This window comes from Salvelinus alpinus, chromosome 23 (assembly GCF_045679555.1).
Source record: "Salvelinus alpinus chromosome 23, SLU_Salpinus.1, whole genome shotgun sequence".
NCBI classification, from domain to species: domain Eukaryota; kingdom Metazoa; phylum Chordata; class Actinopteri; order Salmoniformes; family Salmonidae; genus Salvelinus; species Salvelinus alpinus.
In genome coordinates this window covers 4771319-4796149 of record NC_092108.1, presented here as the reverse complement: position 1 = coordinate 4796149, position 24831 = coordinate 4771319, and the positions used below count along the sequence as shown (strand labels likewise).

The 24831-nt window shown below is 46.4% G+C and overlaps 1 protein-coding gene and 1 long non-coding RNA gene across 2 annotated transcripts; one reads left to right on the top strand and one right to left on the bottom strand.

Moving 5' to 3' along the window:
* Positions 1-27: 27 nt before the first annotated feature.
* On the top strand, positions 28-13717 carry LOC139550102 (uncharacterized). The gene is made up of 2 exons (XR_011669974.1): positions 28-166; positions 13246-13717. It is a non-coding gene; the product is annotated as an uncharacterized lncRNA (long non-coding RNA).
* On the bottom strand, positions 600-24334 carry ralbp1 (ralA binding protein 1). The gene is made up of 13 exons (XM_071360726.1): positions 24225-24334; positions 22567-22916; positions 18584-18711; positions 18070-18221; positions 17232-17374; positions 15941-16134; positions 13713-13868; positions 13201-13362; positions 10988-11119; positions 7481-7591; positions 6801-6922; positions 3688-3808; positions 600-3476 (listed from the first exon to the last, which is right to left on the bottom strand). The coding sequence occupies exons 2-13, from the start codon at positions 22814-22816 to the stop codon at positions 3150-3152; spliced, it is 1998 nt and encodes a 665-aa protein (XP_071216827.1). The 5' UTR covers positions 22817-22916; positions 24225-24334; the 3' UTR covers positions 600-3149.
* Positions 24335-24831: the final 497 nt, after the last annotated feature.

The following is a 24831-nucleotide window of genomic DNA, read 5'->3' as shown; positions in this document are numbered from 1 at the left end:
GAAACGCTCAACGGCACGTCACGGCGTAACCTCTTCCGTTACTTTTACGTTCAAAAGAGATGAGAACTGAAAAAGACAAGACGATAAAGAAAGAATAGTACCAGAGAATAAATAAACGATTTATATTAAACTCAAGATTAGCGGTCCCCCAACAGGAGTGAAGATGGTGAGTAAATATAAACTGAAACATGTTACGGTTACTTCCAGGTATGGCAATTATTCCTGTAGCCTGTGAGAATGGGATTGGAAATCGGTGAGGAGACATTTGGCGTAGCAATATTTAGTTTGTTCAGAAGTTCCCAATATGACCTACGAATACGTTTTGAATACAGAGCTATGATGCACACGGCTGCAGCCAGAACATAATGGCTTTCCTCAAGTCCGGTTCTTCTCCAAGTTTCTTATACCCACTGTGCTACAGATTGCAATTTTGGGGTCAAGGTCAGGCTCTATATATAACCCTTCTTAACAAATGTTGTTAAAACAGCTATATAAATCAAAATTTGATTCATTCATTGATTGAAAAGACAACCTTGGGGGTAGTTTTACTGGTGTTTATAAAAAATAAAATAAAGGATGAACAATAAGGAAGCATGATGTTCAGCTCTACACTTTATTTTTCAACTGGCATGGGAAGCTACGAAAAGCCTTTTAACAATATGAAAATAACCTTATGCCGAAGATTAAACCACAGTTACGAGTCATATCCATTTCAATCATAACAGATTCGTTAATAAACAATAACATTTCTTAAATCACATTTACCTACCAACAGGACTTGCTCAGACCAACAAGTGCCAACGCTGTAGAACAGAACGCTGTCACACTAGAGTCCTCCTTCAGTTAATTCAGATCATTACTTATGTCAACAAACAAACAAACAAACAGAAATGCCAAAAAAAACAACATAAGAGTTGAAAAATACAGTATGTTTTACATTTTACAGTAATGTACATGCATATCCTGCTGTGCCATCTTTAATGTCCTTCGCTTTCACCCATCACAGATTCACAACGATCGATAAGGTAGAATGTTTCCATTGTATAAAATGGTCATAGACTATGCATTCTGAAATGACTGATTTATAATGTTGACTTGCGCCCACTTATAACAGGCTCTTGTTTATTAGGGCACAGAATGAAAAAACGTTTTAAAAAAAAAAAAACGTTTTGCAACGGAAAGCGAAAAAATTTGCATTTCTTACTGAACAAGTCCAGGTAATTCCTCCCCGTTTTCAATTAGTTTTCTTCCGTTTAGTGCCTAATGAACACAACCCTTCTGACCCTCTGGCATTAAGAGATGTAAATGAATGAATATGGAAAAGGCAGGCAACATTTTACTTGGAAGGGCACCTACATAAAAAAGGACTTCATAACACATTCATAACTCATCCATAAAACATTCATAAGCACTACATAAAGCATTTTCTAAGTCGACAAGCATTTCATAATGCAATCTCTTTGGGTTCTGAATGTGTTTTATAGATCATTCAACAGGTTGGTATTAACAGGCACAGCTGTAATAAGTGCAGTTGACATGTTTCCACTGCTTCAGGTTAGCATCATCTACTATATATTATATTACTGAATAAATGGCATCAGGTAGGTACATTTTAAACATTTTTATAAATTTCGCAAGGATTTAGTCTTCTCCCAATATCTACCAGCGTATTATGTAAATATATAATATATAAGATAGACTAAATCGGCAGGTAGCCTAGTGGTTTGGAGCGTTGGGCCAGTAACCGGAAAGGTTGCTAGATCGAATCCCCGATCTGACAAGGTACAAAATCTGTCGTTCTGCCCCAGAACAAGGCAGTTAATCCACTGTTTCCTAGGCCGTCATTGAAAATAAGAATTTGTTCTTTAACCTTTATTTAACTAGGCAAGTCAGTTAAATAAAAAATTAAATAAAAAATAAATAAATGTATTAATGTTTTCCAAATATTTATATTTCGTATTCATCATGCAGCACCACAATAACAGACAAGAGTTTCCAATGACATCATCGGTGTGCATCATGTGATTCTAAACAATTATGAGGAGCCATTGCATGTCATTGGAAAATGCTCGTGATTATATTGTTTACTACAACAACAACAACAACAAAATAGAAATGCTCCATTTTCTAAACACGTTAATGTTGAGGTTGGTGATGAAGATGATGAATATGAAGTTGTAAAAAAAATGTTGACATTTCTCTTTAATGTTGTCTTTAGTGGTTCTATAGACCGAACAGACCAGTCTCTCTCAGTTATTATGGCACAGAGGATCCATTCCATTCATGATTGGTACAGGATTGGAACAGGACTGGTAAAAGATTGGTACAGGATTGGTAAAGACAAGCATTAAGTGGAGTTGTTTTTAATATTGTTGGTTTAACATGGGCCATATTACAAAGCTGTCATCTAAGACACTTTTCTATAGGTCGGGGTCTGTATTCATAAAGTAACTGAGTAGGAGTACTGATCTAGGATCAGTTTAGCCTTTTAGATTGTAGTGAATAAGATTACATGGACAGAGAGGATCTGATCCTAGATCAGCACTCCTACTGACGCTTTGTGAATATGGGACCTGGAGCCTACCTCTTCCTTCATTAGTAGCCCCTCCCCTCTCTGATGAGGGTAGGAGGGGGGAGGCCAGGGAGAGAGGGGTGGATAGAGGACAGGGATGGATAGAGGCCAGGGAGAGAGGGGTGGATAGAGGACAGGGAGAGATGGATAGATGCCAGGGAGAGAGGGAGAGGGATGGATAGAGGCCAGGGAGAGAGGGGTGGATAGGGGCCAGGGAGAGAGGGGTGGATAGAGGCCAGGGAGAGAGGGGTGGATAGAGGCCAGGGAGAGAGGGGTGGATAGAGGCCAGGGAGAGAGGGGTGGATAGAGGCCAGGGAGAGAGGGGTGGATAGAGGCCAGGGAGAGAGGGATGGATAGAGGCCAGGGAGAGAGGGGTGGATAGAGGCCAGGGAGAGAGGGGTGGATAGAGGCCAGGGAGAGAGGGGTGGATAGAGGCCAGGGAGAGAGGGGTGGATAGAGGCCAGGGAGAGAGGGATGGATAGAGGCCAGGGAGAGAGTGGTGGATAGAGGCCAGGGAGAGAGGGATGGATAGAGGCCAGGGAGAGGTGCTCACAGGTTGGTCTCCCTTCTATCTCTACTAGGGCAGGTTGGTCTCCCTCCTATCTCTACCAGGGGAAGGTTTAGGGGGATCCTTGGCAGTGGTAGCTTTCCCGTTCTTAGCTTCGACCGCCACCACTGGCTCTGCTGCTGCAGCGGATACCACGGCAGCTACGGAACGTTTGGTCTGCTCCTCGCTCCTCGCCTCGGGGCTGGGCTGTATGGGCGGAGCCTGTTCTGCTGGAGGTGGGGCTGTCAGCTCCTGCTGCTGGAGCTTGTGGGTCTGGAGGAGGCGGAGCTGAACGCGCAGTTCCAAGATGGCTTCCTGCTCCTCGTGGATGGCCTGGTTGAAGTGGGTGTTCTTGTTCTGGAGGATGGCGAGATGGAGACACAAGGAAAGACAGTTCAGACGGACAGAGAGAGAGAGGGAGAGACAGAGAGAGAGACAGAGAGAGAGAGAGAGAGGGAGAGACAGAGAGAGAGACAGCAACAAGAAGCAAAACTAGATGACAGAATAAAAAACTAAGTATAGCAGAGCTCAGACATCCCCCTCTCTCTCTTCTCTCCCCGTCTCTCACCTCCAGTTCTTCGTTCTGTTTCTGCAGCTCTTCCAGGATCATCTGTAGTTCCTCCTCGTCTTCACTCTCACTCTCGCTGTCTGAAGAGTACTCCTCTGTCTCACTGCGACCCTGTTGACGACTATAGACACAGGGAGAGGAGAACTTATATTCACCATATACACTGGGTGATCAAATCATTAGGAACACCTTCCTAAAATTGAGATGAATTCCCCCCCCCCCCTTTTGCCCTTCGTCGGGGAGTATTAGCCTAGGTACCAGTCTCAAGCTAAAGAAGTGTAGTAAGTTGACAACAAGGGTTTAATTTTGTTTACTTAACAACTAAAATACTGATATTCTCACAAGGGTGTAACCTCACCACCACCATGTTAAAGGCTGTCTGTTATGGAAGCCCTGTTGATGAGTCACCACCACCATGTTAAAGGCTGTTTGTTAGGGAAGCCCTGTTGATGAGTCACCACCACCATGTTAAAGGCTGTTTGTTAGGGAAGCCCTGTTGATGAGTCACCACCACCATGTTAAAGGCTGTTTGTTAGGGAAGCCCTGTTGATGAGTCACCACCACCATGTTAAAGGCTGTTTGTTAGGGAAGCCCTGTTGATGAGTCACCACCACCATGTTAAAGGCTGTTTGTTATGGAAGCCCTGTTGATGAGTCACCACCACCACGTTAAAGGCTGTTTGTTAGGGAAGCCCTGTTGATGAGTCACCACCACCATGTTAAAGGCTGTTAGGGAAGCCCTGTTGATGAGTCAGGACTCTACAAGGTGATCGAAAGCATTTCCACAGGGATGCTGGCCCATGTTGACTCCAATGCTTCCCACAATTGTGTCAAGTTGGCTGGATGTCCTTTAGGTGGTGGAACATTCTGGATACACACACTTCATGGTAAAGTCTACACCAGTTGTATTCGCCGCACGTGACAAACAAAATTTGATATCAATATGATATTTACAGTGTAAATGAATGTTTTTGTAACACAAACACACCCATGGATGTTTAGTTGGTAAATGTATCTAAGACTCAAGCCGGGCGATGTTCGTTCACCGTCTACATTTAGCACCTGGATATTAGTTCTGGGATTTGTCCTCCGGGAACGATCTAACAGTAGACATTTTGATTTATTTTACCTTTATTTAACTAGACAAGTCAGTTAAGAACAAATTCTTATTTTCAATGGCGGCCTACCGGGGAACAGTGGGTTAACTGCCTTGTGCAGGGGGCAGAACGACAGATTTTTTACCTTGTCAGCTCGGGGATTCGATCTCGCAACCTTTCGGTGACTAGTTCAACGCTCTAAACCACGAGGCTACCTGCCACTACCGGCCGCCCATAAGGAGAGACGAGACAAAACTAGCCAGAGATAAAATAGTGCTGTAGGATAGCTGAGCTGACTCAAGACTGTAAAATCTACACTTTACAAAAATATCAACACATGTAAAGTGTTGGTGTTTCATGAGCTGAAATAAAACAGAGTTCTGACCTCTAGCCGGTCACGTCAGTCAGAGTCCTGACCTCTAGCCGGTCACGTCAGTCAGAGATCTGACCTCTAGCCGGTCACGTCAGTCAGAGATCTGACCTCTAGCCGGTCACGTCAGTCAGAGATCTGACCTCTAGCCGGTCACGTCAGTCAGAGATCTGACCTCTAGCCGGTCACGTCAGTCAGAGATCTGACCTCTAGCCGGTCACGTCAGTCAGAGATCTGACCTCTAGCCGGTCACGTCAGTCAGAGATCTGACCTCTAGCCGGTCACGTCAGTCAGAGATCTGACCTCTAGCCGGTCACGTCAGTCAGAGATCTGACCTCTAGCCGGTCACGTCAGTCAGAGATCTGACCTCTAGCCGGTCACGTCAGTCAGAGATATGACCTCTAGCCGGTCACGTCAGTCAGAGATCTGACCTCTAGCCGGTCACGTCAGTCAGAGATATGACCTCTAGCCGGTCACGTCAGTCAGAGTCCTGACCTCTAGCCGGTCACGTCAGTCAGAGTCCTGACCTCTAGCCGGTCACGTCAGTCAGAGATCTGACCTCTAGCCGGTCACGTCAGTCAGAGTCCTGACCTCTAGCCGGTCACGTCAGTCAGAGTCCTGACCTCTAGCCGGTCACGTCAGTCAGAGTCCTGACCTCTAGCCGGTCACGTCAGTCAGAGATCTGACCTCTAGCCGGTCACGTCAGTCAGAGGTCTGACCTCTAGCCGGTCACGTCAGTCAGAGGTCTGACCTCTAGCCGGTCACGTCAGTCAGAGGTCTGATCTCTAGCCGGTCACGTCAGTCAGAGGTCTGATCTCTAGCCGGTCACGTCAGTCAGAGTCCTGACCTCTAGCCGGCCACGTCAGTCAGAGATCTGACCTCTAGCCGGTCACGTCAGTCAGAGATCTGACCTCTAGCCGGTCACGTCAGTCAGAGATCTGACCTCTAGCCGGTCACGTCAGTCAGAGGTCTGATCTCTAGCCGGTCACGTCAGTCAGAGATCTGACCTCTAGCCGGTCACGTCAGTCAGAGTCCTGACCTCTAGCCGGTCACGTCAGTCAGAGTCCTGACCTCTAGCCGGTCACGTCAGTCAGAGGTCTGACCTCTAGCCGGTCACGTCAGTCAGAGATCTGACCTCTAGCCGGTCACGTCAGTCAGAGATCTGACCTCTATCCGGCCACGTCAGTCAGAGATCTGACCTCTAGCCGGCCACGTCAGTCAGAGTCCTGACCTCTAGCCGGTCACGTCAGTCAGAGATCTGACCTCTATCCGGTCACGTCAGTCAGAGATCTGACCTCTAGCCGGTCACGTCAGTCAGAGTCCTGACCTCTAGCCGGTCACGTCAGTCAGAGATCTGACCTCTAGCCGGTCACGTCAGTCAGAGATCTGACCTCTAGCCGGTCACGTCAGTCAGAGATCTGACCTCTAGCCGGTCACGTCAGTCAGAGTCCTGACCTCTAGCCGGTCACGTCAGTCAGAGTCCTGACCTCTAGCCGGTCACGTCAGTCAGAGTCCTGACCTCTAGCCGGTCACGTCAGTCAGAGTCCTGACCTCTAGCCGGTCACGTCAGTCAGAGTCCTGACCTCTAGCCGGTCACGTCAGTCAGAGTCCTGACCTCTAGCCGGTCACGTCAGTCAGAGATCTGACCTCTGTATGTCAGCGATCTCGGCCCTCAGTCTCTCGATCTCCTCCTTCTCTGTAGCGATTTGTCTCCTCAACACCTGCTCCAGAGATATCAGCTCCTCCTGCTCCGTCAGGATCTCATTCTCCTGGAGGGAGGGAGGGAGGGAGGGAGGGGAGGGAGAGAGGGAGGAAAGGGAGAGAGGGAGAGAGAGAGGAGGGGAGGGAGAAAGGGAGAGAGGAGGGGAGGGAGAAAGGGAGAGAGAGGAGGGGAGGGAGAGAGGGAGGAAAGTGAGAGGGAGAGAGAGAGGAGGGGAGGGAGAGAGAGAGGAGGGGAGGGAGAGAGGGAGAGAGAGAGGAGGGGAGGGAGAGAGGGAGAGAGAGAGGAGGGGAGGGAGAGAGGGAGGAAAGGGAGAGAGGGAGAGAGAGAGGAGGGGAGGGAGAGAGGGAGGAAAGTGAGAGAGGGAGAGAGAGAGGAGGGGAGGGAGAGAGGGAGGAAAGTGAGAGAGGGAGAGAGAGAGGAGGGGAGGGAGAGAGGGAGAGAGAGAGGAGGGGAGGGAGAGAGGGAGGAAAGGGAGAGAGAGAGGAGGGGAGGGAGAGAGGGAGAGAGAGAGGAGGGGAGGGAGAGAAAAAAAGCACTGTTCAGCATAGGTCAGGAGATCATTTCCCCTCCATAATGTCCATGTTCGTGTGTTACCGTGTGTTACCTGTGCCAGCAGTATGTTGACCACCTCTTCTTCGTTCTCAGTCATCTCTTCTTTAGACACGTCTTCTTTAGAGAGACTGGCTATCTCCTGGGCTATCTTAGTCTCACACTCCTAGACACACACACACACACACGTTAGAGAGACAGGATCTCTAAAGCTCCTAGGAGGTACACACTAGGGCTGGCACAATTACCATATAACCGTGTAACTGACGGGTATGGATAAAGACCGTCATGAAGATGAAATAACCGCCATTTTGGAAACGAATAGCAAACGGAAGACAGGAAGGCAGACAGGAAGGCAGGGGATTCCTGCGGTTGAGTTTCTGCTGTAGCACAGACTCTTAACATGATGAAACTTTGTTGCTTCTTGCTGAAACAAACAGTCTTTGGTTGCCTAGGCAACAGCCTTCACCGTGCAGCAGCAGCACACAGAAATAGAATGAATAGAACAGGCTTGGAACCTCTAAGACTGGTAAATAGAATGAATAGAACAGGCTTGGAACCTGTAACCCTGGTAATATGACTGGTAAATAGAACAGGCTTGGAACCTCTAAGACTGGTAAATAGAATGAATAGAACAGGCTTGGAACCTGTAACCCTGGTAATATGACTGGTAAATAGAACAGGCTTGGAACCTGTAACCCTGGTAATATGACTGGTAAATAGAACAGGCTTGGAACCTGTAACCCTGGTAATATGACTGGTAAATAGAACAGGCTTGGAACCTGTAACCCTGGTAATATGACTGGTAAATAGAACAGGCTTGGAACCTGTAACCCTGGTAATATGACTGGTAAATAGAACAGGCTTGGAACCTCTAACCCTGGTAATATGACTGGTAAATAGAATGAATAGAACAGGCTTGGAACCTCTAACCCTGGTAATATAACTGGTAAATAGAATGAATAGAACAGGCTTGGAACCTCTAACCCTGGTAATATAACTGGTAAATAGAACAGGCTTGGAACCTGTAACCCTGGTAATATGACTGGTAAATAGAACAGGCTTGGAACCTGTAACCCTGGTAATATGACTGGTAAATAGAATGAATAGAACAGGCTTGGAACCTGTAACCCTGGTAATATGACTGGTAAATAGAATGAATAGAACAGGCTTGGAACCTGTAACCCTGGTAATATGACTGGTAAATAGAATGAATAGAACAGGCTTGGAACCTGTAACCCTGGTAATATGACTGGTAAATAGAACAGGCTTGGAACCTCTAACCCTGGTAATATGACTGGTAAATAGAACAGGCTTGGAACTTCACAGGCTGTATTTTGTCAAGTTCTATTTTTGGTGTGGACCCCAGGAAGAGTACCTGCTGCTACTTCAACAGCTAAAACATCAATCATGTGTTTTGAGCCATATATACATCTACAGTGCATTCAGGAAAGTTTTCAGATCCCTTGACTTTTTCCACATTTTGTTACTTTACAGCCTTATTCTAAAATGGATTAAATCGCCCCCCCAGGGGCAATACCCAGGATGCACCTGTTTAAAATGGTTCCTCGTCAATCTATACACAACCCCATAATGACAAAGCAAAAACAGGTTTAGATTTGTATTCAAATGTATTAAAAATAAAAAAACAGAAATATGACATTTACGTAAGTATTCAGACCCTTTACTCAGTACTTTGTTGAAGCACCTTTGACAGCGATTACAGCCTCGAGTCTTCTTGGGTATGACGCTACAAGCTTGGCACACCTGTATTTGGAGAGTTTCTCCCATTCTTCTCTGCAGATCCTCTCAAGCTCTGTCAGGTTGGATGGGGAGCGTTGCTGCACAGCTATTTTCAGGTCTCTCCAGAGATGTTAGATCGGGTTCAAGTCCGGGCTCTGGCTGGGCCACTCAAGGACATTCAGAGACTTGTCCCGAAGCCACTCCCGCAATGTCTTGGCTATGTGCTTAGGGTCGTTGTCCTGTTGGAAGGTGAACCTTTGCCTCAGTCTGAGGTCCTGAGCGCTCTGGAGCAGGTTTTCATCAAGGATCTCTCTGTATTTTGCTCCGTTCATCATTTCCTCAATCCTGACCAGTCTCCCAGTCCCTGCCGCTGAAAAACATCCCCACAGCATGATGCTGCCACCACCATGCTTCACCGTAGGGATGGTATTGGCCAGGTGATGAGCAGTGCCTGGTCTCCTCCAGACGTGACGCTTGGTATTCAGGCCAAAGAGTTCAATCTTTGTCTCCCAAGTGGCGCAGTGGTCGAAGGCACTGCATCCCAGTGCTTGAGGCGTCACTACGGGTTTGCTCTAGCGACTCCTTGTGACGGCCCGGGCGCTGTACGGTGTTTCCTCCGACACATTGGTGTCGGCTGGCTTCCGGGTTAAGCGAGCAGTGTGTCAAGAAGCAGTGCGGCTTGGCAGGGTCGTGTTTCGGAGAACGCACGGCTCTTCACCGTCGCCTCTCCCGAGTTCGTACGGGAGTTGCAGCAATTGGGACAAGACTGTTACTACCAATTGTATATCACGAAATTGGGGAGAAAAAGGGGTAAAAATAAATAAATACGATCCATTTTGGTTTCATCAGACCAGAGAAGTTTGTCTCTCATGGTCTGAGAGTCCTTTAGGTGCCTTTTGGCAAACTCCAAGCGGGCTGTCATGTGCCTTTAACTGAGGAGTGGCTTCCGTCTGGCCACTCTACCACAAAGGCCTGATTGGTGGAGTGCTGCAGATGGTTGTCCTTCTGGAAGGTTCTCCCATCTCCGCAGAGGATCTCTGGAAATCTGTCAGTGACCATCAGGTTCTTGGTCGCCTCCCTGACCAAGGCCCTTCTCCCCCGTTTGCTCAGCTTGTCCGGACGGCCGGCTCTAGGAAGAGTCTTGGTGGTTCCTAACTTCTTCCATTAAGTATGATGGAGGCCACTGTGTTCTTGGGGACCTTCAATGCTACAGAAATATTTTGGTACCCTTCCCCAGATCTGTGCCTCGACACAATCCTGTCTCGGAGCTCTACGGAGAATTACTTCGACCTCATGGCTTTGTTTTTGCTCTGACATGCTCTGTCAACTGTGGGACCTTTATATAGACAGGTGTGTGCCTTTCCAAATCATCTCCAATCAATTGAATTTACCACAGGTGGACTCCAATCAAGTTGAAAAAACATCAATCATTATTATTTTTTTCATATTTTTTTGTTGTTGTTGCCAACATTTCTAAAAACCTGTTTTTGCTTTGTCATTATGGTGTGTTGTGCGTAGATTGAAGAGGATAAACAAAATAAAAATGTAATCCATTTTAGAACAAGGCTTTAACGTAACAAAATGTAGAAAAATGAAGAAATCTGAATACATTTTCCGAATGCCCTGTATGTTGTGTGTGTGTCCTTGCCTGTCTCTTGGCCTCCCCATTTTCTGAATGCCCTGTATGTTGTGTGTGTGTCCTTGCCTGTCTCTTGGCCTCCCCATTTTCTGAATGCCCTGTATGTTGTTGTGTGTGTGTCCTTGCCTGTCTCTTGGCCTCCCCATTTCCCTGAATGCCCTGTATGTTGTGTGTCCTTGCCTGTCTCTTGGCCTCCCGTAGTTTGCGTTTTAAAGCGGTGAGGATGCGTTGGACCTCCCAGAGCCTCTCCTCTTTAGACAGATCCTTCACCCCAGCCTGGAGGTCTCTGTGAAGGCAGTTCAGCAGGAACTCCTAGGGGGGGGGGGGGGGACGACGACGACGTTATCATACAGGATTATAGTCACCTTTAATATTAACGACACAATATGTTACACTGAACAAAAAATATAAAAACACCATGCAATAATTTCAAAGAGTTACAGTTTTTTTTAGAAGGAAATCAAGTCAATTTAAATAAATCAATTAGCAGATCCTACAGGTGGATTCCTGTAGTCAGCAGGCCACTTGCACACTCCCTCAAAACTTGAGACATCTGTGGCATTTGTTTTTGTATTTATTATGGATCCCCATTAGTTCCTGCCAAGACAGCAGCTACTCTTCCTGGGGTTTATTATGGATCCCCATTAGTTCCTGTCAAGGCAGCAGCTACTCTTCCTGGGGTTTATTATGGATCCCCATTAGTTCCTGTCAAGACAGCAGCTACTCTTCCTGGGGTTTATTATGGATCCCCATTAGTTCCTGTCAAGGCAGCAGCTACTCTTCCTGGGGTTTATTATGGATCCCCATTAGTTCCTGCCAAGACAGCAGCTACTCTTCCTGGGGTTTATTATGGATCCTCATTAGTTCCTGCCAAGGCAGCAGCTACTCTTCCTGGGGTTTATTATGGATCCCCATTAGTTCCTGCCAAGGCAGCAGCTACTCTTCCTGGGGTTTATTATGGATCCCCATTAGTTCCTGCCAAGACAGCAGCTACTCTTCCTGGGGTTTATTATGGATCCCCATTAGTTCCTGTCAAGGCAGCAGCTACTCTTCCTGGGGTTTATTATGGATCCCCATTAGTTCCTGCCAAGGCAGCAGCTACTATTCCTGGGGTTTATTATGGATCCCCATTAGTTCCTGCCAAGGCAGCAGCTACTCTTGAAGCAACACAAACATAGGCACAGTCACATGCATACAAACAGACGATAACATACGCACTATACACACATCTACACATGGATTTAGTGTTGTATATATGTGGTAGTGGAGTAGGGCCTGAGGGAACACACTTAGTGTGTTGTGAAATCTGTTATGAATGTATTGTAATGTTTTTATAATGAGTAGCTTGGGGATCCATAATAAATACAAATCTGACCACTTGCGTATTGGTACTTCCTGCTTTAGTTTGTGCTTATAATAATAATAATAATGAATAAATAATAATAATGAATAATAATAATGAATAATACTAAATAATAATGAATAATAAATACTAATAATAATGAATAATAATGAATAATAATAATGCATAATAATTAACAATAATAATAAATAATAGTAGTGAGAAGACTCCAGTGAGTGAACAGAGTCGACGTAAGAGTCCGTGTAATAAAAAAAAGGTAAATGCGGTAGTCTGGGTAGCCATTTTGATTAACTGTTTAGCAGTCTTATGGCTTGGGGCTAGAAGCTGTTCAGGTGCCTTTTGGTCCCAGACTTGGTGCTCTGGTACCGCTTGCCGTACGGTAGTGGAGTGAACAGTCTATGGCTTGGGTGGATGTGGTCTTTTGACAATTTTCCGGGCCTTTCTGTGACACCGCCTGGTATAGAGACATGGGCAGCTGTGAGGAGAAGGGTTTATTCTACAGATCTTTCACCGTGTTCCGGAACCTTTTTGGGGGTTTAGACCCACAGAAAGAGAACTGTATTTGAACAAAAAGTTTTTAGTTTAAAAAAAGTATGGATTTCAGTAAACAAAGAACGGCACGGAGTTACAGAAGACCAACATAGGTACACGGGTTTAAGAATTTACAGCCTGGATGTAGTCGGAGGTTCAGTCCTCCCACAGTCCAATGTGCTGTACATCGTGAAGAGGGGGGGGGGGAAACTAGGCTACATTTTAATACAGAGATGAACAGGAAGTCACAGGAAGTCCTATTGAGACACTGGAGCTCGTACAGATCCAGACAATGATCAGTGTCCACAACTCTGACACTGTATGCTCCCACTAAGATTTATTAAGATGCACAAATAACAAAACCCAGCAATAGCCTTTTACCAGAGCAGCGTCAGTGTCCTGGATACCATCTACTGCCCCTTAAAGACTGCTCGAGTGGCAGTCAGCCTGCTTCAGTGACTAAAGTTGTACTGCAAATACATGTTCAAACGCTCCCAACCTGTCGTCGTATCTCCTCCTTAATGCTGTCCTGTGTCTCCGGCAGGGCCGGCATGGTGGCAGCGTTGGACCAGCGGAGGGGACGGGATACGGGCCTCAGGAACACTTCCCCAAACAGCTCTCTCACGTGGGTGAAGAACATGTACAGGACCCTGTTACCAATCTGGAGGAAAGAGGACAGGGGGTCAAAAAGACAGGACCACAGATAGACGGGACAGACAGAAGACAAGAGGAGGATATAGGTCACTGGCATATGAATTGCACTGACGCAGTGTTAACCCTCTGAGCTAAAGTCTAGTAGTTTGTAGGGGTGATAATGAAGTCTGCTAGTTCAGTGTAAGTGGAGCAACCAACATCGTACCCTGTTGGGAATGCATTAGCTCTACAAAACTGGGCCAGGATATCACTGAAGACCCCTCCCTCCCTCCCTCCTTCCTCTCCTCTCCTGCACAGACCTATGGGATTCCTGTATGTAATGAAAAGCGCTCTACAAATACAATTCATTCTTATTACCTGTACAGTGGGGTTGAGTACGATGGATATATTCTGGATATTCATCTTGGTGTCGGTCTCTCTCGTGATAACATGGTCCATGTGAGTGACCAGCCAGGACAGGAGCAGGCGGCTGCCGTGGGGCACCTCCGTTAAGAGACGCTGGAACTCTGTCACCTGGCAAATAAAAGACCGTTCTAGAACTCTGTCACCTGGCAAATAAAAGACCGTTCTAGAACTCTGTCACCTGGCAAATAAAAGACCGTTCTTGAACTCTGCCACCGGACAAATAAAACACAGTTCTAGAACTCTGCCACCGGACAAATAAAACACCGTTCTAGAACTCTGCCACCGGACAAATAAAACACCGTTCTAGAACTCTGTCACCTGACAAATAAAACACCGTTCTAGAACTCTGTCACCTGGCAAATAAAAGACCGTTCTAGAACTCTGTCACCTGGCAAATAAAACACCGTTCTAGAACTCTGCCACCTGACAAATAAAACACTGTTCTAGAACTCTGTCACCTGACAAATAAAACACTGTTCTAGAACTCTGTCACCTGACAAATAAAACACCGTTCTAGAACTCTGCCACCTGACAAATAAAACACTGTTCTAGAACTCTGCCACCTGACAAATAAAACACCGTTCTAGAACTCTGTCACCTGACAAATAAAACACCGTTCTAGAACTCTGCCACCTGACAAATACAACACCGTTCTAGAACTCTGTCACCTGACAAATACAACACCGTTCTAGAACTCTGTCACCTGACAAATACAACACCGTTCTAGAACTCTGCCACCTGGCAAATACAACACCGTTCTAGAACTCTGTCACCTGGCAAATAAAACACTGTTCTAGAACTCTGTCACCTGACAAATAAAACACCGTTCTAGAACTCTGTCACCTGGCAAATAAAACACCGTTCTAGAACTCTGTCACCTGGCAAATAAAACACCGTTCTAGAACTCTGTCACCTGGCAAATAAAACACTGTTCTAGAACTCTGTCACCTGGCAAATAAAACACCGTTCTAGAACTCTGTCACCTGGCAAATAAAACACAGTTCTAGAACTCTGTCACCTGGCAAATAAAACACCGTTCTAGAACTCTGTCACCTGGCAAATAAAACACCGTTCTAGAACTCTGTCACCTGGCAAATAAAACACTGTTCTAGAACTCTGTCACCTGGCAAATAAAACACAGTTCTAGAACTCTGTCACCTGACAAATACAACACCGTTCTAGAACTCTGTCACCTGGCAAATAAAACACAGTTCTAGAACTCTGTCACCTGGCAAATAAAACTCTGTTCTAGAACTCTGTCACCTGACAAATAAAACACAGTTCTAGAACTCTGTCACCTGACAAATACAACACCGTTCTAGAACTCTGTCACCTGGCAAATAAAACACCGTTCTAGAACTCTGTCACCTGGAAAATAAAACACCGTTCTAGAACTCTGTCACCTGACAAATAAAAGACCGTTCTAGAACTGTCACCTGACAAATAAAACACAGTTCTAGAACTCTGTCACCTGACAAATAAAAGACCGTTCTAGAACTCTGTCACCTGGTAAATAAAACACCGTTCTAGAACTCTTTTAAAACACACACAGGGGCCATACTTGTGAACTTTTGCTTAAACCATTGGTCTAATGGCTAGCTGCTAGCTTTTCTCATAGGCCAACTTGGTCAAATTAGTCACGATGCTGAGGACGGCCAGCTGATCAGAAAATTATATCCGGTAACAAAATAACGAGTCAACCTATCAGAGACCTTAAAACGGTACAGCCTCCATCCAATCGCATTTGTTAAACAGGTCAATTTGTCCACCATAGGCAGATTGTTAAACCATCCAACTGATTGGTTTTAATATGTTACCCATGGTCACGATATTTTAACATGATGCTGCCTTGACCAGCCTACTGACGTTATACAACACTCAAAAGGCTTTTCCAAATCATCGTCCAATCAATTTAATTTACCACAGGTGGACTCCAATCAAGTTGTAGAAACATCTCAAGTTTGATCAATGTAAACAGGAAGCACCTGAGCTCAATTTACAGTCTCATAGCAAAGGGTCTGAATACTTATGTAAATAAGGTATTTCAGTTTTTTATTTGTAATACATTTACAAAAATTTCTAAAGACCTGTTTTCGGATTGTCGTTATGGGGTATTGACGAGGGGGGAAAATAAATTCATCCATAATATCTAAAAGCTGGTCATCAAATCACCTCCTCACCTTCTCAGCCTCAGCCGGTCTACTGCAGGCGTCCTCAAAGCGCTGAGCCAGCTCTCGCCCCAGCATGTTCTCAGGTAGCTCTCGGAGGTACTGTTTCAACAGGCTGGCTACAGTGTGAGGGTCATGCTCCTCCAAGCACGGACACTCCTCGCGGTCATACGCTGCCTTCAGCTCATCCACTTTAGACTTCATACCTGGGGAGGGAAAGAGAGAGGGAGGAGGGAGGGTTAATACACAGTATACACCGCCATTCATCACTGACACGGTAGATTCCCCTCACACACCAAGACATACCTGACACACGGTAGACTCACACACCAAGACGTACCTGACACACGGTAGACTCACACACCAAGACATACCTGACACACGGTAGACTCACACACCAAGACGTACCTGACACACGGTAGACTCACACACCAAGACGTACCTGACACACGGTAGACTCACACACCAAGACGTACCAGACACACGGTAGACTCCCCTCACACACCAAGACACACCAGACACACGGTAGACTCCCCTCACACACCAAGACATACCAGACACACGGTAGACTCACACACCAAGACACACCAGACACACGGTAGACTCACACACCAAGACACACCAGACACACGGTAGACTCACACACCAAGACACACCTGACACACGGTAGACTCACACACCAAGACATACCAGACACACGATAGACTCCCCTCACACACCAAGACATACCTGACACACGGTAGACTCCCCTCACACACCAAGACACACCAGACACACGGTAGACTCACACACCAAGACACACCAGACACACGGTAGACTCACACACCAAGACACACCTGACACACGGTAGACTCACACACCAAGACACACCTGACACACGGTAGACTCACACACCAAGACATACCAGACACACGGTAGACTCACACACCAAGACATACCAGACACACGGTAGACTCACACACCAAGACATACCAGACACACGGTAGACTCACACACCAAGACATACCAGACACACGGTAGACTCCCCTCACACACCAAGACACACCTGACACACGGTAGACTCCCCTCACACACCAAGACACACCTGACACACGGTAGACTCACACACCAAGACATACCAGACACACGGTAGACTCCCCTCACACACCAAGACACACCTGACACACGGTAGACTCACACACCGAGACATACCTGATACACGGTAGACTCCCCTCACACACCAAGACACACCAGACACACGGTAGACTCACACACCAAGACACACCCGACACACGGTAGACTCCCCTCACACACCAAGACACACCTGACACACGGTAGATTCCTTCACATCTCATTCCGTAGCTCTCGATGTAGTCGATACACTCTCTGAAGACCGCAGGGAGCTGGATCCCGTCGTACAGGGCTGTTCTCTTCACTGCCTCAGCCAGGGGAGCCCCAAAGATGGGTCTGGTGAACAAACAATAATAGTTTAAATGACCATTTTAAAATGTCACAGAACGGCTTTTAACACAAATCCCTGAGAAACACGCTCAGGTTGAAAGCAACAGAGTCCAGCCACACACAGGTTGAAAGCACAGAGTCCAGCCACACACAGGTTGAAAGCACAGAGTCCAGCCACACACAGGTTGAAAGCACAGAGTCCAGCCACACACAGGTTGAAAGCAACAGAGTCCAGCCACACACAGGTTGAAAGCAACAGAGTCCAGCCACACACAGGTTGAAAGCACAGAGTCCAGCCACACACAGGTTGAAAGCAACAGAGTCCAGCCACACACAGGTTGAAAGCAACAGAGTCCAGCCACACACAGGTTGAAAGCAACAGAGTCCAGCCACACACAGGTTGAAAGCAACAGAGTCCAGCCACACACAGGTTGAAAGCACAGAGTCCAGCCACACACAGGTTGAAAGCACAGAGTCCAGCCACACACAGGTTGAAAGCAACAGAGTCCAGCCACACACAGGTTGACAGCAACAGAGTCCAGCCACACACATGTTGAAAGCACAGAGTCCAGCCACACACAGGTTGACAGCAACAGAGTCCAGCCACACACAGGTTGACAGCAACAGAGTCCAGCCAGCCTTTCACTCCCAGTCAAATTGTCACCAGGCCCGGGATGGGGACGTTGACCCGTCCGGTCTACCTGAACGCAGGTATCTCCACGGGGACGGGCTCCGGCTCGGCCATTGGCTTCTTCTTCTTCTTCTTCTCCTTCCACTGTTTCACCACGTCAGCAGCCGTCAGGTCTTTGGACTTCTTGTCCTTCTTGTCCTCCTTGGGACACTTCTCCTTCACCTGGGAGGACAAGACAACGTGTTGGTCCCCTGCGGCTCAGTTGGTAGAGCATAGTGCTTGCGACGCCAGGGTAGCGGGTTCAATTCCCGGGACCATCAATATGTAAAATATATGCGTGGATGACAAAATGGCATATATAAAGTGAGAAATCAGAAATTGTTCTGATCCCCAAAAAATGGTTTAGTGCTGCATCCTCGTAAGTAATAGCAAATAAAAACATTGAAATAATTCAAAAGAATAAGCTCCACTGGTTATCGTAACTAACAGTTAATAGCAGGGCATTACAGCAGAGTGGTAAAACAGAGTATTCCAGCAAGGTAAATAAATGGAAAACAGTGATGTTCATTTACTTGATTCTTTACCTTGAAGTCTTTCTTCTTGGAGAAGCTGGGTTTCTTAAACACGTGAATCCCCTTTGAACGCTTCATCTTGGAGGGGCTCTCAGCCTCGTCCGCCGAGCTGTCCTCCTGGAAGGCTGCGTATCCCTCCGCTACGGGACGGACGGAGAGGATAGAGGAGGAGGTTAGAAAGCACACTTCTCTCTGAATCTCACTAATACCACAGATGTAGTCAACAAGAAGCACGGAAGAGAGGAGAGAGAGTCAGGAACTATAGCAGAGGAGAGGGAGAGGAGAGAGAGTCAGGAACTATAGCAGAGGAGAGGGAGAGAAAGAGAGTCAGGAAATATAGCAGAGGAGAGGAGAGAGAGAGAGTCAGGAAATATAGCAGAGGAGAGGAGAGAGAGTCAGGAACTATAGCAGAGGAGAGGGAGAGAGAGAGAGAGTCAGGAACTATAGCAGAGGAGAGGGAGAGAGAGAGAGAGTCAGGAACTATAGCAGAGGAGAGGGAGAGAGAGTCAGGAAATATAGCAGAGGAGAGGAGAGAGAGTCAGGAAATATAGCAGAGGAGAGGGAGAGAGAGAGAGAGTCAGGAACTATAGCAGAGGAGAGGGAGAGAGAGAGAGAGTCAGGAACTATAGCAGAGGAGAGGGAGAGAGAGTCAGGAAATATAGCAGAGGAGAGGAGAGAGAGTCAGGAAATATAGCAGAGGAGAGGGAGAGAGAGAGAGAGTCAGGAACTATAGCAGAGGAGAGGGAGAGAGAGAGAGAGTCAGGAACTATAGCAGAGGAGAGGGAGAGAGAGTCAGGAAATATAGCAGAGGAGAGGAGAGAGAGTCAGGAAATATAGCAGAGGAGAGGGAGAGAGAGAGAGAGTCAGGAAATATAGCAGAGGAGAGGAGAGGGAGAGGAGAGAGAGTCAGGAAATATAGCAGAGGAGAGGAGAGAGAGAGAGAGTCAGGAAATATAGCAGAGGAGAGGAGAGAGAGAGATAGTCAGGAAATATAGCAGAGGAGAGGAGAGAGAGAGAGTCAGGAAATATAGCAGAGGAGAGGAGAGGGAGAGAGAGTCAGGAAATATAGCAGAGGAGAGGGAGAGGAGAGAGTCAGGAACTATAGCAGAGGAGAGAGAGAGAGAGTCAGGAAATATAGCAGAGGAGAGGGAGAGAGAGTCAGGAACTATAGCAGAGGAGAGAGAGAAGAAAAGAGAGAGGGAGCCAGAGAGAGAGAGAGGACAAGGAAAAGAGGTCAGGTTCCAATATAGGACAGTTCCCACAGCACCTGGCAGGCGGCTCGTTCTCCTGAACCAACCTCAAAAGATACTTCCTCACATCCAATCGCAAACAAACTGGTGTCCAAGATCAGATCAACGGTGACCTCAACACCTAACCTGTTGCCTCTAGCCAGCTAGAGACCCCGTGTATCGGACCGCTGCCTATGACACACCTTCGCTGGGTACAGGGTGTGCCCTCAAACTGTCCATCTCCTCCCCCCCTCTCCCTCTCTCTCTGGTCACTACGCCCTGGGAGGGAAAGCTACATGTATCCATGGAAAACACCCTGATAAAAACAGACAGGAGGAACAATAAGCCCTTCCCCCTCTCACATAACAAGAACCATTAGGAATCAGAGAGGCCATGTGCTTGAGAGGGCTTTGAACCAAAAGTGAGCATAAAGAGTTAACAAAGGATTAAAGTAACTTTCCACTGTTTCCAGATTTCTGTGAAATATGACCTAAAATTAATTACAATACGAGTGAATTCGTTTTCTTTCCAAAAAATGTGCAATTAAGTATGTTTAAAAAAACTGATTTTCTATGTTGGAAAGGTGTGGGCGTATACCCCCACCAACAGAATGGTGTGGGCGTATACCCCCACCAACAGAATGGTGCGGGCGTATACCCCCACCAACAGAATGGTGCGGGCTTATACCCCCACCAACAGAATGGTGCGGGCTTATACCCCCACCAACAGAATGGTGCGGGCGTATACCCCAACCAACAGAAAGGTGTGGGCGTATACCCCCACCAACAGAATGGTGTGGGCTTATACCCCCACCAACAGAATGATGTGGGCTTATACCCCCACCAACAGAAAGGTGTGGGCGTATACCCCCACCAACAGAATGGTGTGGGCTTATACCCCCACCAACAGAAAGGTGTGGGCGTATACCCCCACCAACAGAAAGGTGTGGGCGTATACCCCCACCAAAAGAATGGTGTGGGCTTATACCCCCACCAACAGAATGGTGTGGGCGTATACCCCCACCAACAGAATGGTGTGGGCGTATACCCCCACCAACAGAATGGTGTGGGCGTATACCCCTACCAACAGAATGGTGTGGGCGTATACCCCTACCAACAGAATGGTGTGGGCGTATACCCCCACCAACAGAATGGTGTGGGCGTATACCCCCACCAACAGAATGGTGTGGGCGTATACCCCCACCAACAGAATGGTGTGGGCGTATAACCCCACCAACAGAAAGGTGTGGGCGTATTCCCCCACCAACAGAATGGTGTGGGCGTATTCCCCCACCAACAGAATGGTGTGGGCTTATACCCCCACCAACAGAATGGTGTGGGCTTATACCCCCACCAACAGAATGGTGTGGGCGTATACCCCCACCAACAGAATGGTGTGGGCGTATACCCCCACCAACAGAATGGTGTGGGCTTATACCCCCACCAACAGAATGGTGTGGGCGTATACCCCCACCAACAGAATGGTGTGGGCGTATTCCCCCACCAACAGAATGGTGTGGGCGTATTCCCCCACCAACAGAATGGTGTGGGCGTATTCCCCCACCAACAGAATGGTGTGGGCGTATTCCCCCACCAACAGAATGGTGTGGGCGTACCCCGGGAGTAAAAAATATTCATGCGAGTAGACCGCTGATTGGCCAAATCATCTTCCTCGATAACATCATCCTCTATGAGGAAATACTGTAGCCAGTGTGTTTGAAACGGTCTGAAATGCAAGTTTCAGTGTTTTTCTCTCTTCAATGTATGCTTTGGCCACAAATACGAGTATAGGATGGAGTCAACAACATTATTTGGGTGTAAGTTAACTGAATAATGAACGATTAAAAGTGAGATTTTCACTGGACAGTTACTTTAAAGCATGTGCTATGCAACAAATCAGTCAGAAAAGGCTGTTTTCCGGTTTAGGTCACAAGGTCAGGAAAACTGCTGGTCCAAAGCAATTTCTTTGTTGCCTTCCTAGGATAGCTCTCCCTCTCCAAAGAGATGTTTGATCTAATCCTTCCTAGGACAGCTCTCTCTCTCTAAAAGAGATGTTTGATCTAATCCTTCCTAGGATAGCTCTACCTCTCCAAAGAGATGTTTGATCTAATCCTTCCTAGGATAGCTCTCTCTCTCTAAAAGAGATGTTTGATCTAATCCCTCCTAGGACAGCTCTCCCTCTCCAAAGAGATGTTTGATCTAATCCCTCCTAGGATAGCTCTACCTCTCGAATCTTAAAAGTCAACTTTAGGTACAAAAAACTCATTTTTTCATTCAAACAGAAATGGGATGTGCCTTTGGTGGTTCATCAATGTGTCATTCTAGTCATGCGCGCTGTGAATGACGTAGCTAGTTCGTTAGCTAACTGTAGCTAGTTCGTTAGCTAACTGTAGCTAGTTCGTTAGCTAACTGTAGCTAGTTCGTTAGCTAACTGTAGCTAGTTCGTTAGCTAACTGTAGCTAGTTCGTTAGCTAACTGTAGCTAGCCAGTAACTCCTCCAGTATGTGTTGATGTAATTTCACTGGATTTGGTTTTGGACAGAAGCAGAGATCGGTAAGAAATGGCACTTCTGTAGCTAAATATCTTATTCAGCCATTTTGTTTTGTTTTTTAAACATTAAATGACCTGGTATGATGGGGTATTGATCAATTATACAGTTTAAAGATGCTATTTTAGAGTTTTTTTTGCCTAAAGTCAACTTTTAATAAGAAGGACTTGTATAAATCACAGATAAATAAAAAGTAATAAGGTATTTATTGTCTCTTACTCCTCTTCTCCTTCTTCTTGAACTTGTTCTTCTTCTTCCCGTGTTCTTTATCATCATCCGACACGGCGTCGATGACCTCATGGTGGTGGTGTCCGTCGTGGGGGGGCGAGGGCTCGCCCGTCCTGTACAGTCCGGGGAACTTGGTGGGGCTGATCTCCTCCGAGCTGGGGGTACGAGCCACCCCTCCCGGGTGCTCCGCCCGACGAACCTCCGCTGGGCTGCTACTGGGGGGCAGGAAGCACTCTGTCATGGCTGGGCTGGGTCTCTCTGCCCTGGGCACTGCTCTTGACACAGAGTCCTGGGTGTCACGTCACTCCTCGGGTCAGGGACACATCACCGGGCCATTACACCTACAGAGGACACACGCACACACATAGTTCATACTTAGTCAAACATTACATTCACATTATCTGATAGTTTTAGTATACAGCTGCTGCATCAATTTGTAACCAGCAGATGGGGCTCTTTTATAGTAGATATCCCTTAGTCCACCTCAACCCAACTATACTACTGCATCCACACAAACCCATATGAATCGTGGTGGCAGTAGACACACATTTAGTTAAACAGTACTGTTCTGTCTCCGTCTTAATGCGCAACTAGACGGACTGAATTAAATCATTAATGAATTAAATAAGATACAGACAGACAGTATGACTGCATGTCCACTTCACTGCATTGCACACAATGTACATATTTTCCGTAGTCCCAGAATATAACTCATTAAAATAGTAACGTCGTACGTTAAGGATGCCCACAGGGGTCAAATCCAAACCCAGTACACGACTACAATACAACAACTGGATTAATCCAAGCCACCAGATGGGGCTCAAATATATTTTGGACCTCGTCAACTCAACAACTCATCCACACAAAACCGCAGATACAGAAAAACTGTCACACAGACACCACTAAATGAATCTCAAATCACCTAACCATTTAAAAGATCACTTTTTGAAATTAAACTTAACTATAAAGAAGATGAACTGGATGTAGTGGTGGTAATGGTGCGTACTCCCTTTGACTGACACACCTCCAGCTCCACACATTTCTAAGGGGTTCCCAATATCTACATTGTTAGATACCTAGTCCAATGTATTGTTTTTAAAAAACAACTCACATTAACCCATACAGCCTTTAAACACTAGTTGTGCATCAAGATACAGGCCGTAGCAAAATAATATGTAGATAAAAATCGAATGTGGTTCCTTTCCCAACTATCACTGGGGTCAGTCTGTGATCCTTATTATCATGGCTGACCTATGGCGATAATCCGTGTCGATGATAAAGCATTATGACTCCCGTTCAATACAACAACCACACGTAGTTAACCTAAGGCACAGCCAGGAGCAAGCGAACGTAAAACAACCGACTCAAACGGATGTGCAAACTACCAAAGTTGTAGCTAGCCACTAGGTTTGAATGGAGGCCCAGATGCTAACTGCTGTTGTTACAGTACAGCTGATTTGTTAGCTAGCTAGCCAGATAGCTACCTAGCTAGCTTACGTTAGCTATAAGCCACCCGCGGGTAATAATACTCAGAGATTCATGAGAATAAATCGACACGAGGCAACTATAAGTACTCCAACTTATATAACCGCATTTTTATTAAAATTCGACTTTGAGATAGGATCAGACATATTACTTTGCCAACTAACCTGTTCTGGTCAATTCCTTAACGGAGCTTCCTGCTAGCTGTTTGAGTACCAAATTAACAGAGCTGAGTCTGCGCAGTGATGCTATAGGTGCGTTATGGGAGTTGTAGTTTAGAGTGCAATCCTGGGGAAACTACAAGTCCAGTTTGGCCAACTTTATCAACTTTTAAAAGAGTATTCAACTATATACGTATGAATAGCTAAAACATTTATATTTGATTAGATACATTATGAAATGACTGACAACTTTTACACAAAGGTTGTCTTCATTGTGTTTTCTGTTGTCTATTTGGCAACTACTTCCACCGATCTAACAGCCTCTACCAGCTGTAACAGGGTCGCGTGACTCAATAACAATAAAGATGAACAAATCGTCATTGTGTGGTTGGCAGATTCACAGACTACTGTTTGTTCCTCGCCAATTGGGCACAGCATCAGTGGCAGGCAGGCAGGACACCCAACCATCTGCAAACATCACTGGCGCTAAAAATAGAAGATGGAAAGGGGGAGAGAGGAGGAGAAAGAGAGAAAGACAGAGAGAGGGTGTGTGTGTGTGTGTGTTTGGTTTTACTATCCTTAGGGACAAGAAGTCCTCACAAGGATAGTAAAA

Bases quoted from the DNA above. Each gene is read 5' to 3' on its own strand.
- ralbp1 (XM_071360726.1), bottom strand. From the start codon at position 22,816: ATGACAGAGTGCTTCCTGCCCCCCAGTAGCAGCCCAGCGGAGGTTCGT. The intron at 17,375-18,069 runs GTAGACCGGACG...TTTGTTCACCAG, and splicing joins GTGGAGATACCTGCGTTCAG to ACCCATCTTTGGGGCTCCCC. The intron at 11,120-13,200 runs GTTGGGAGCGTT...CCCCCCCCCTAG, and splicing joins AGGAGGAGATACGACGACAG to GAGTTCCTGCTGAACTGCCT.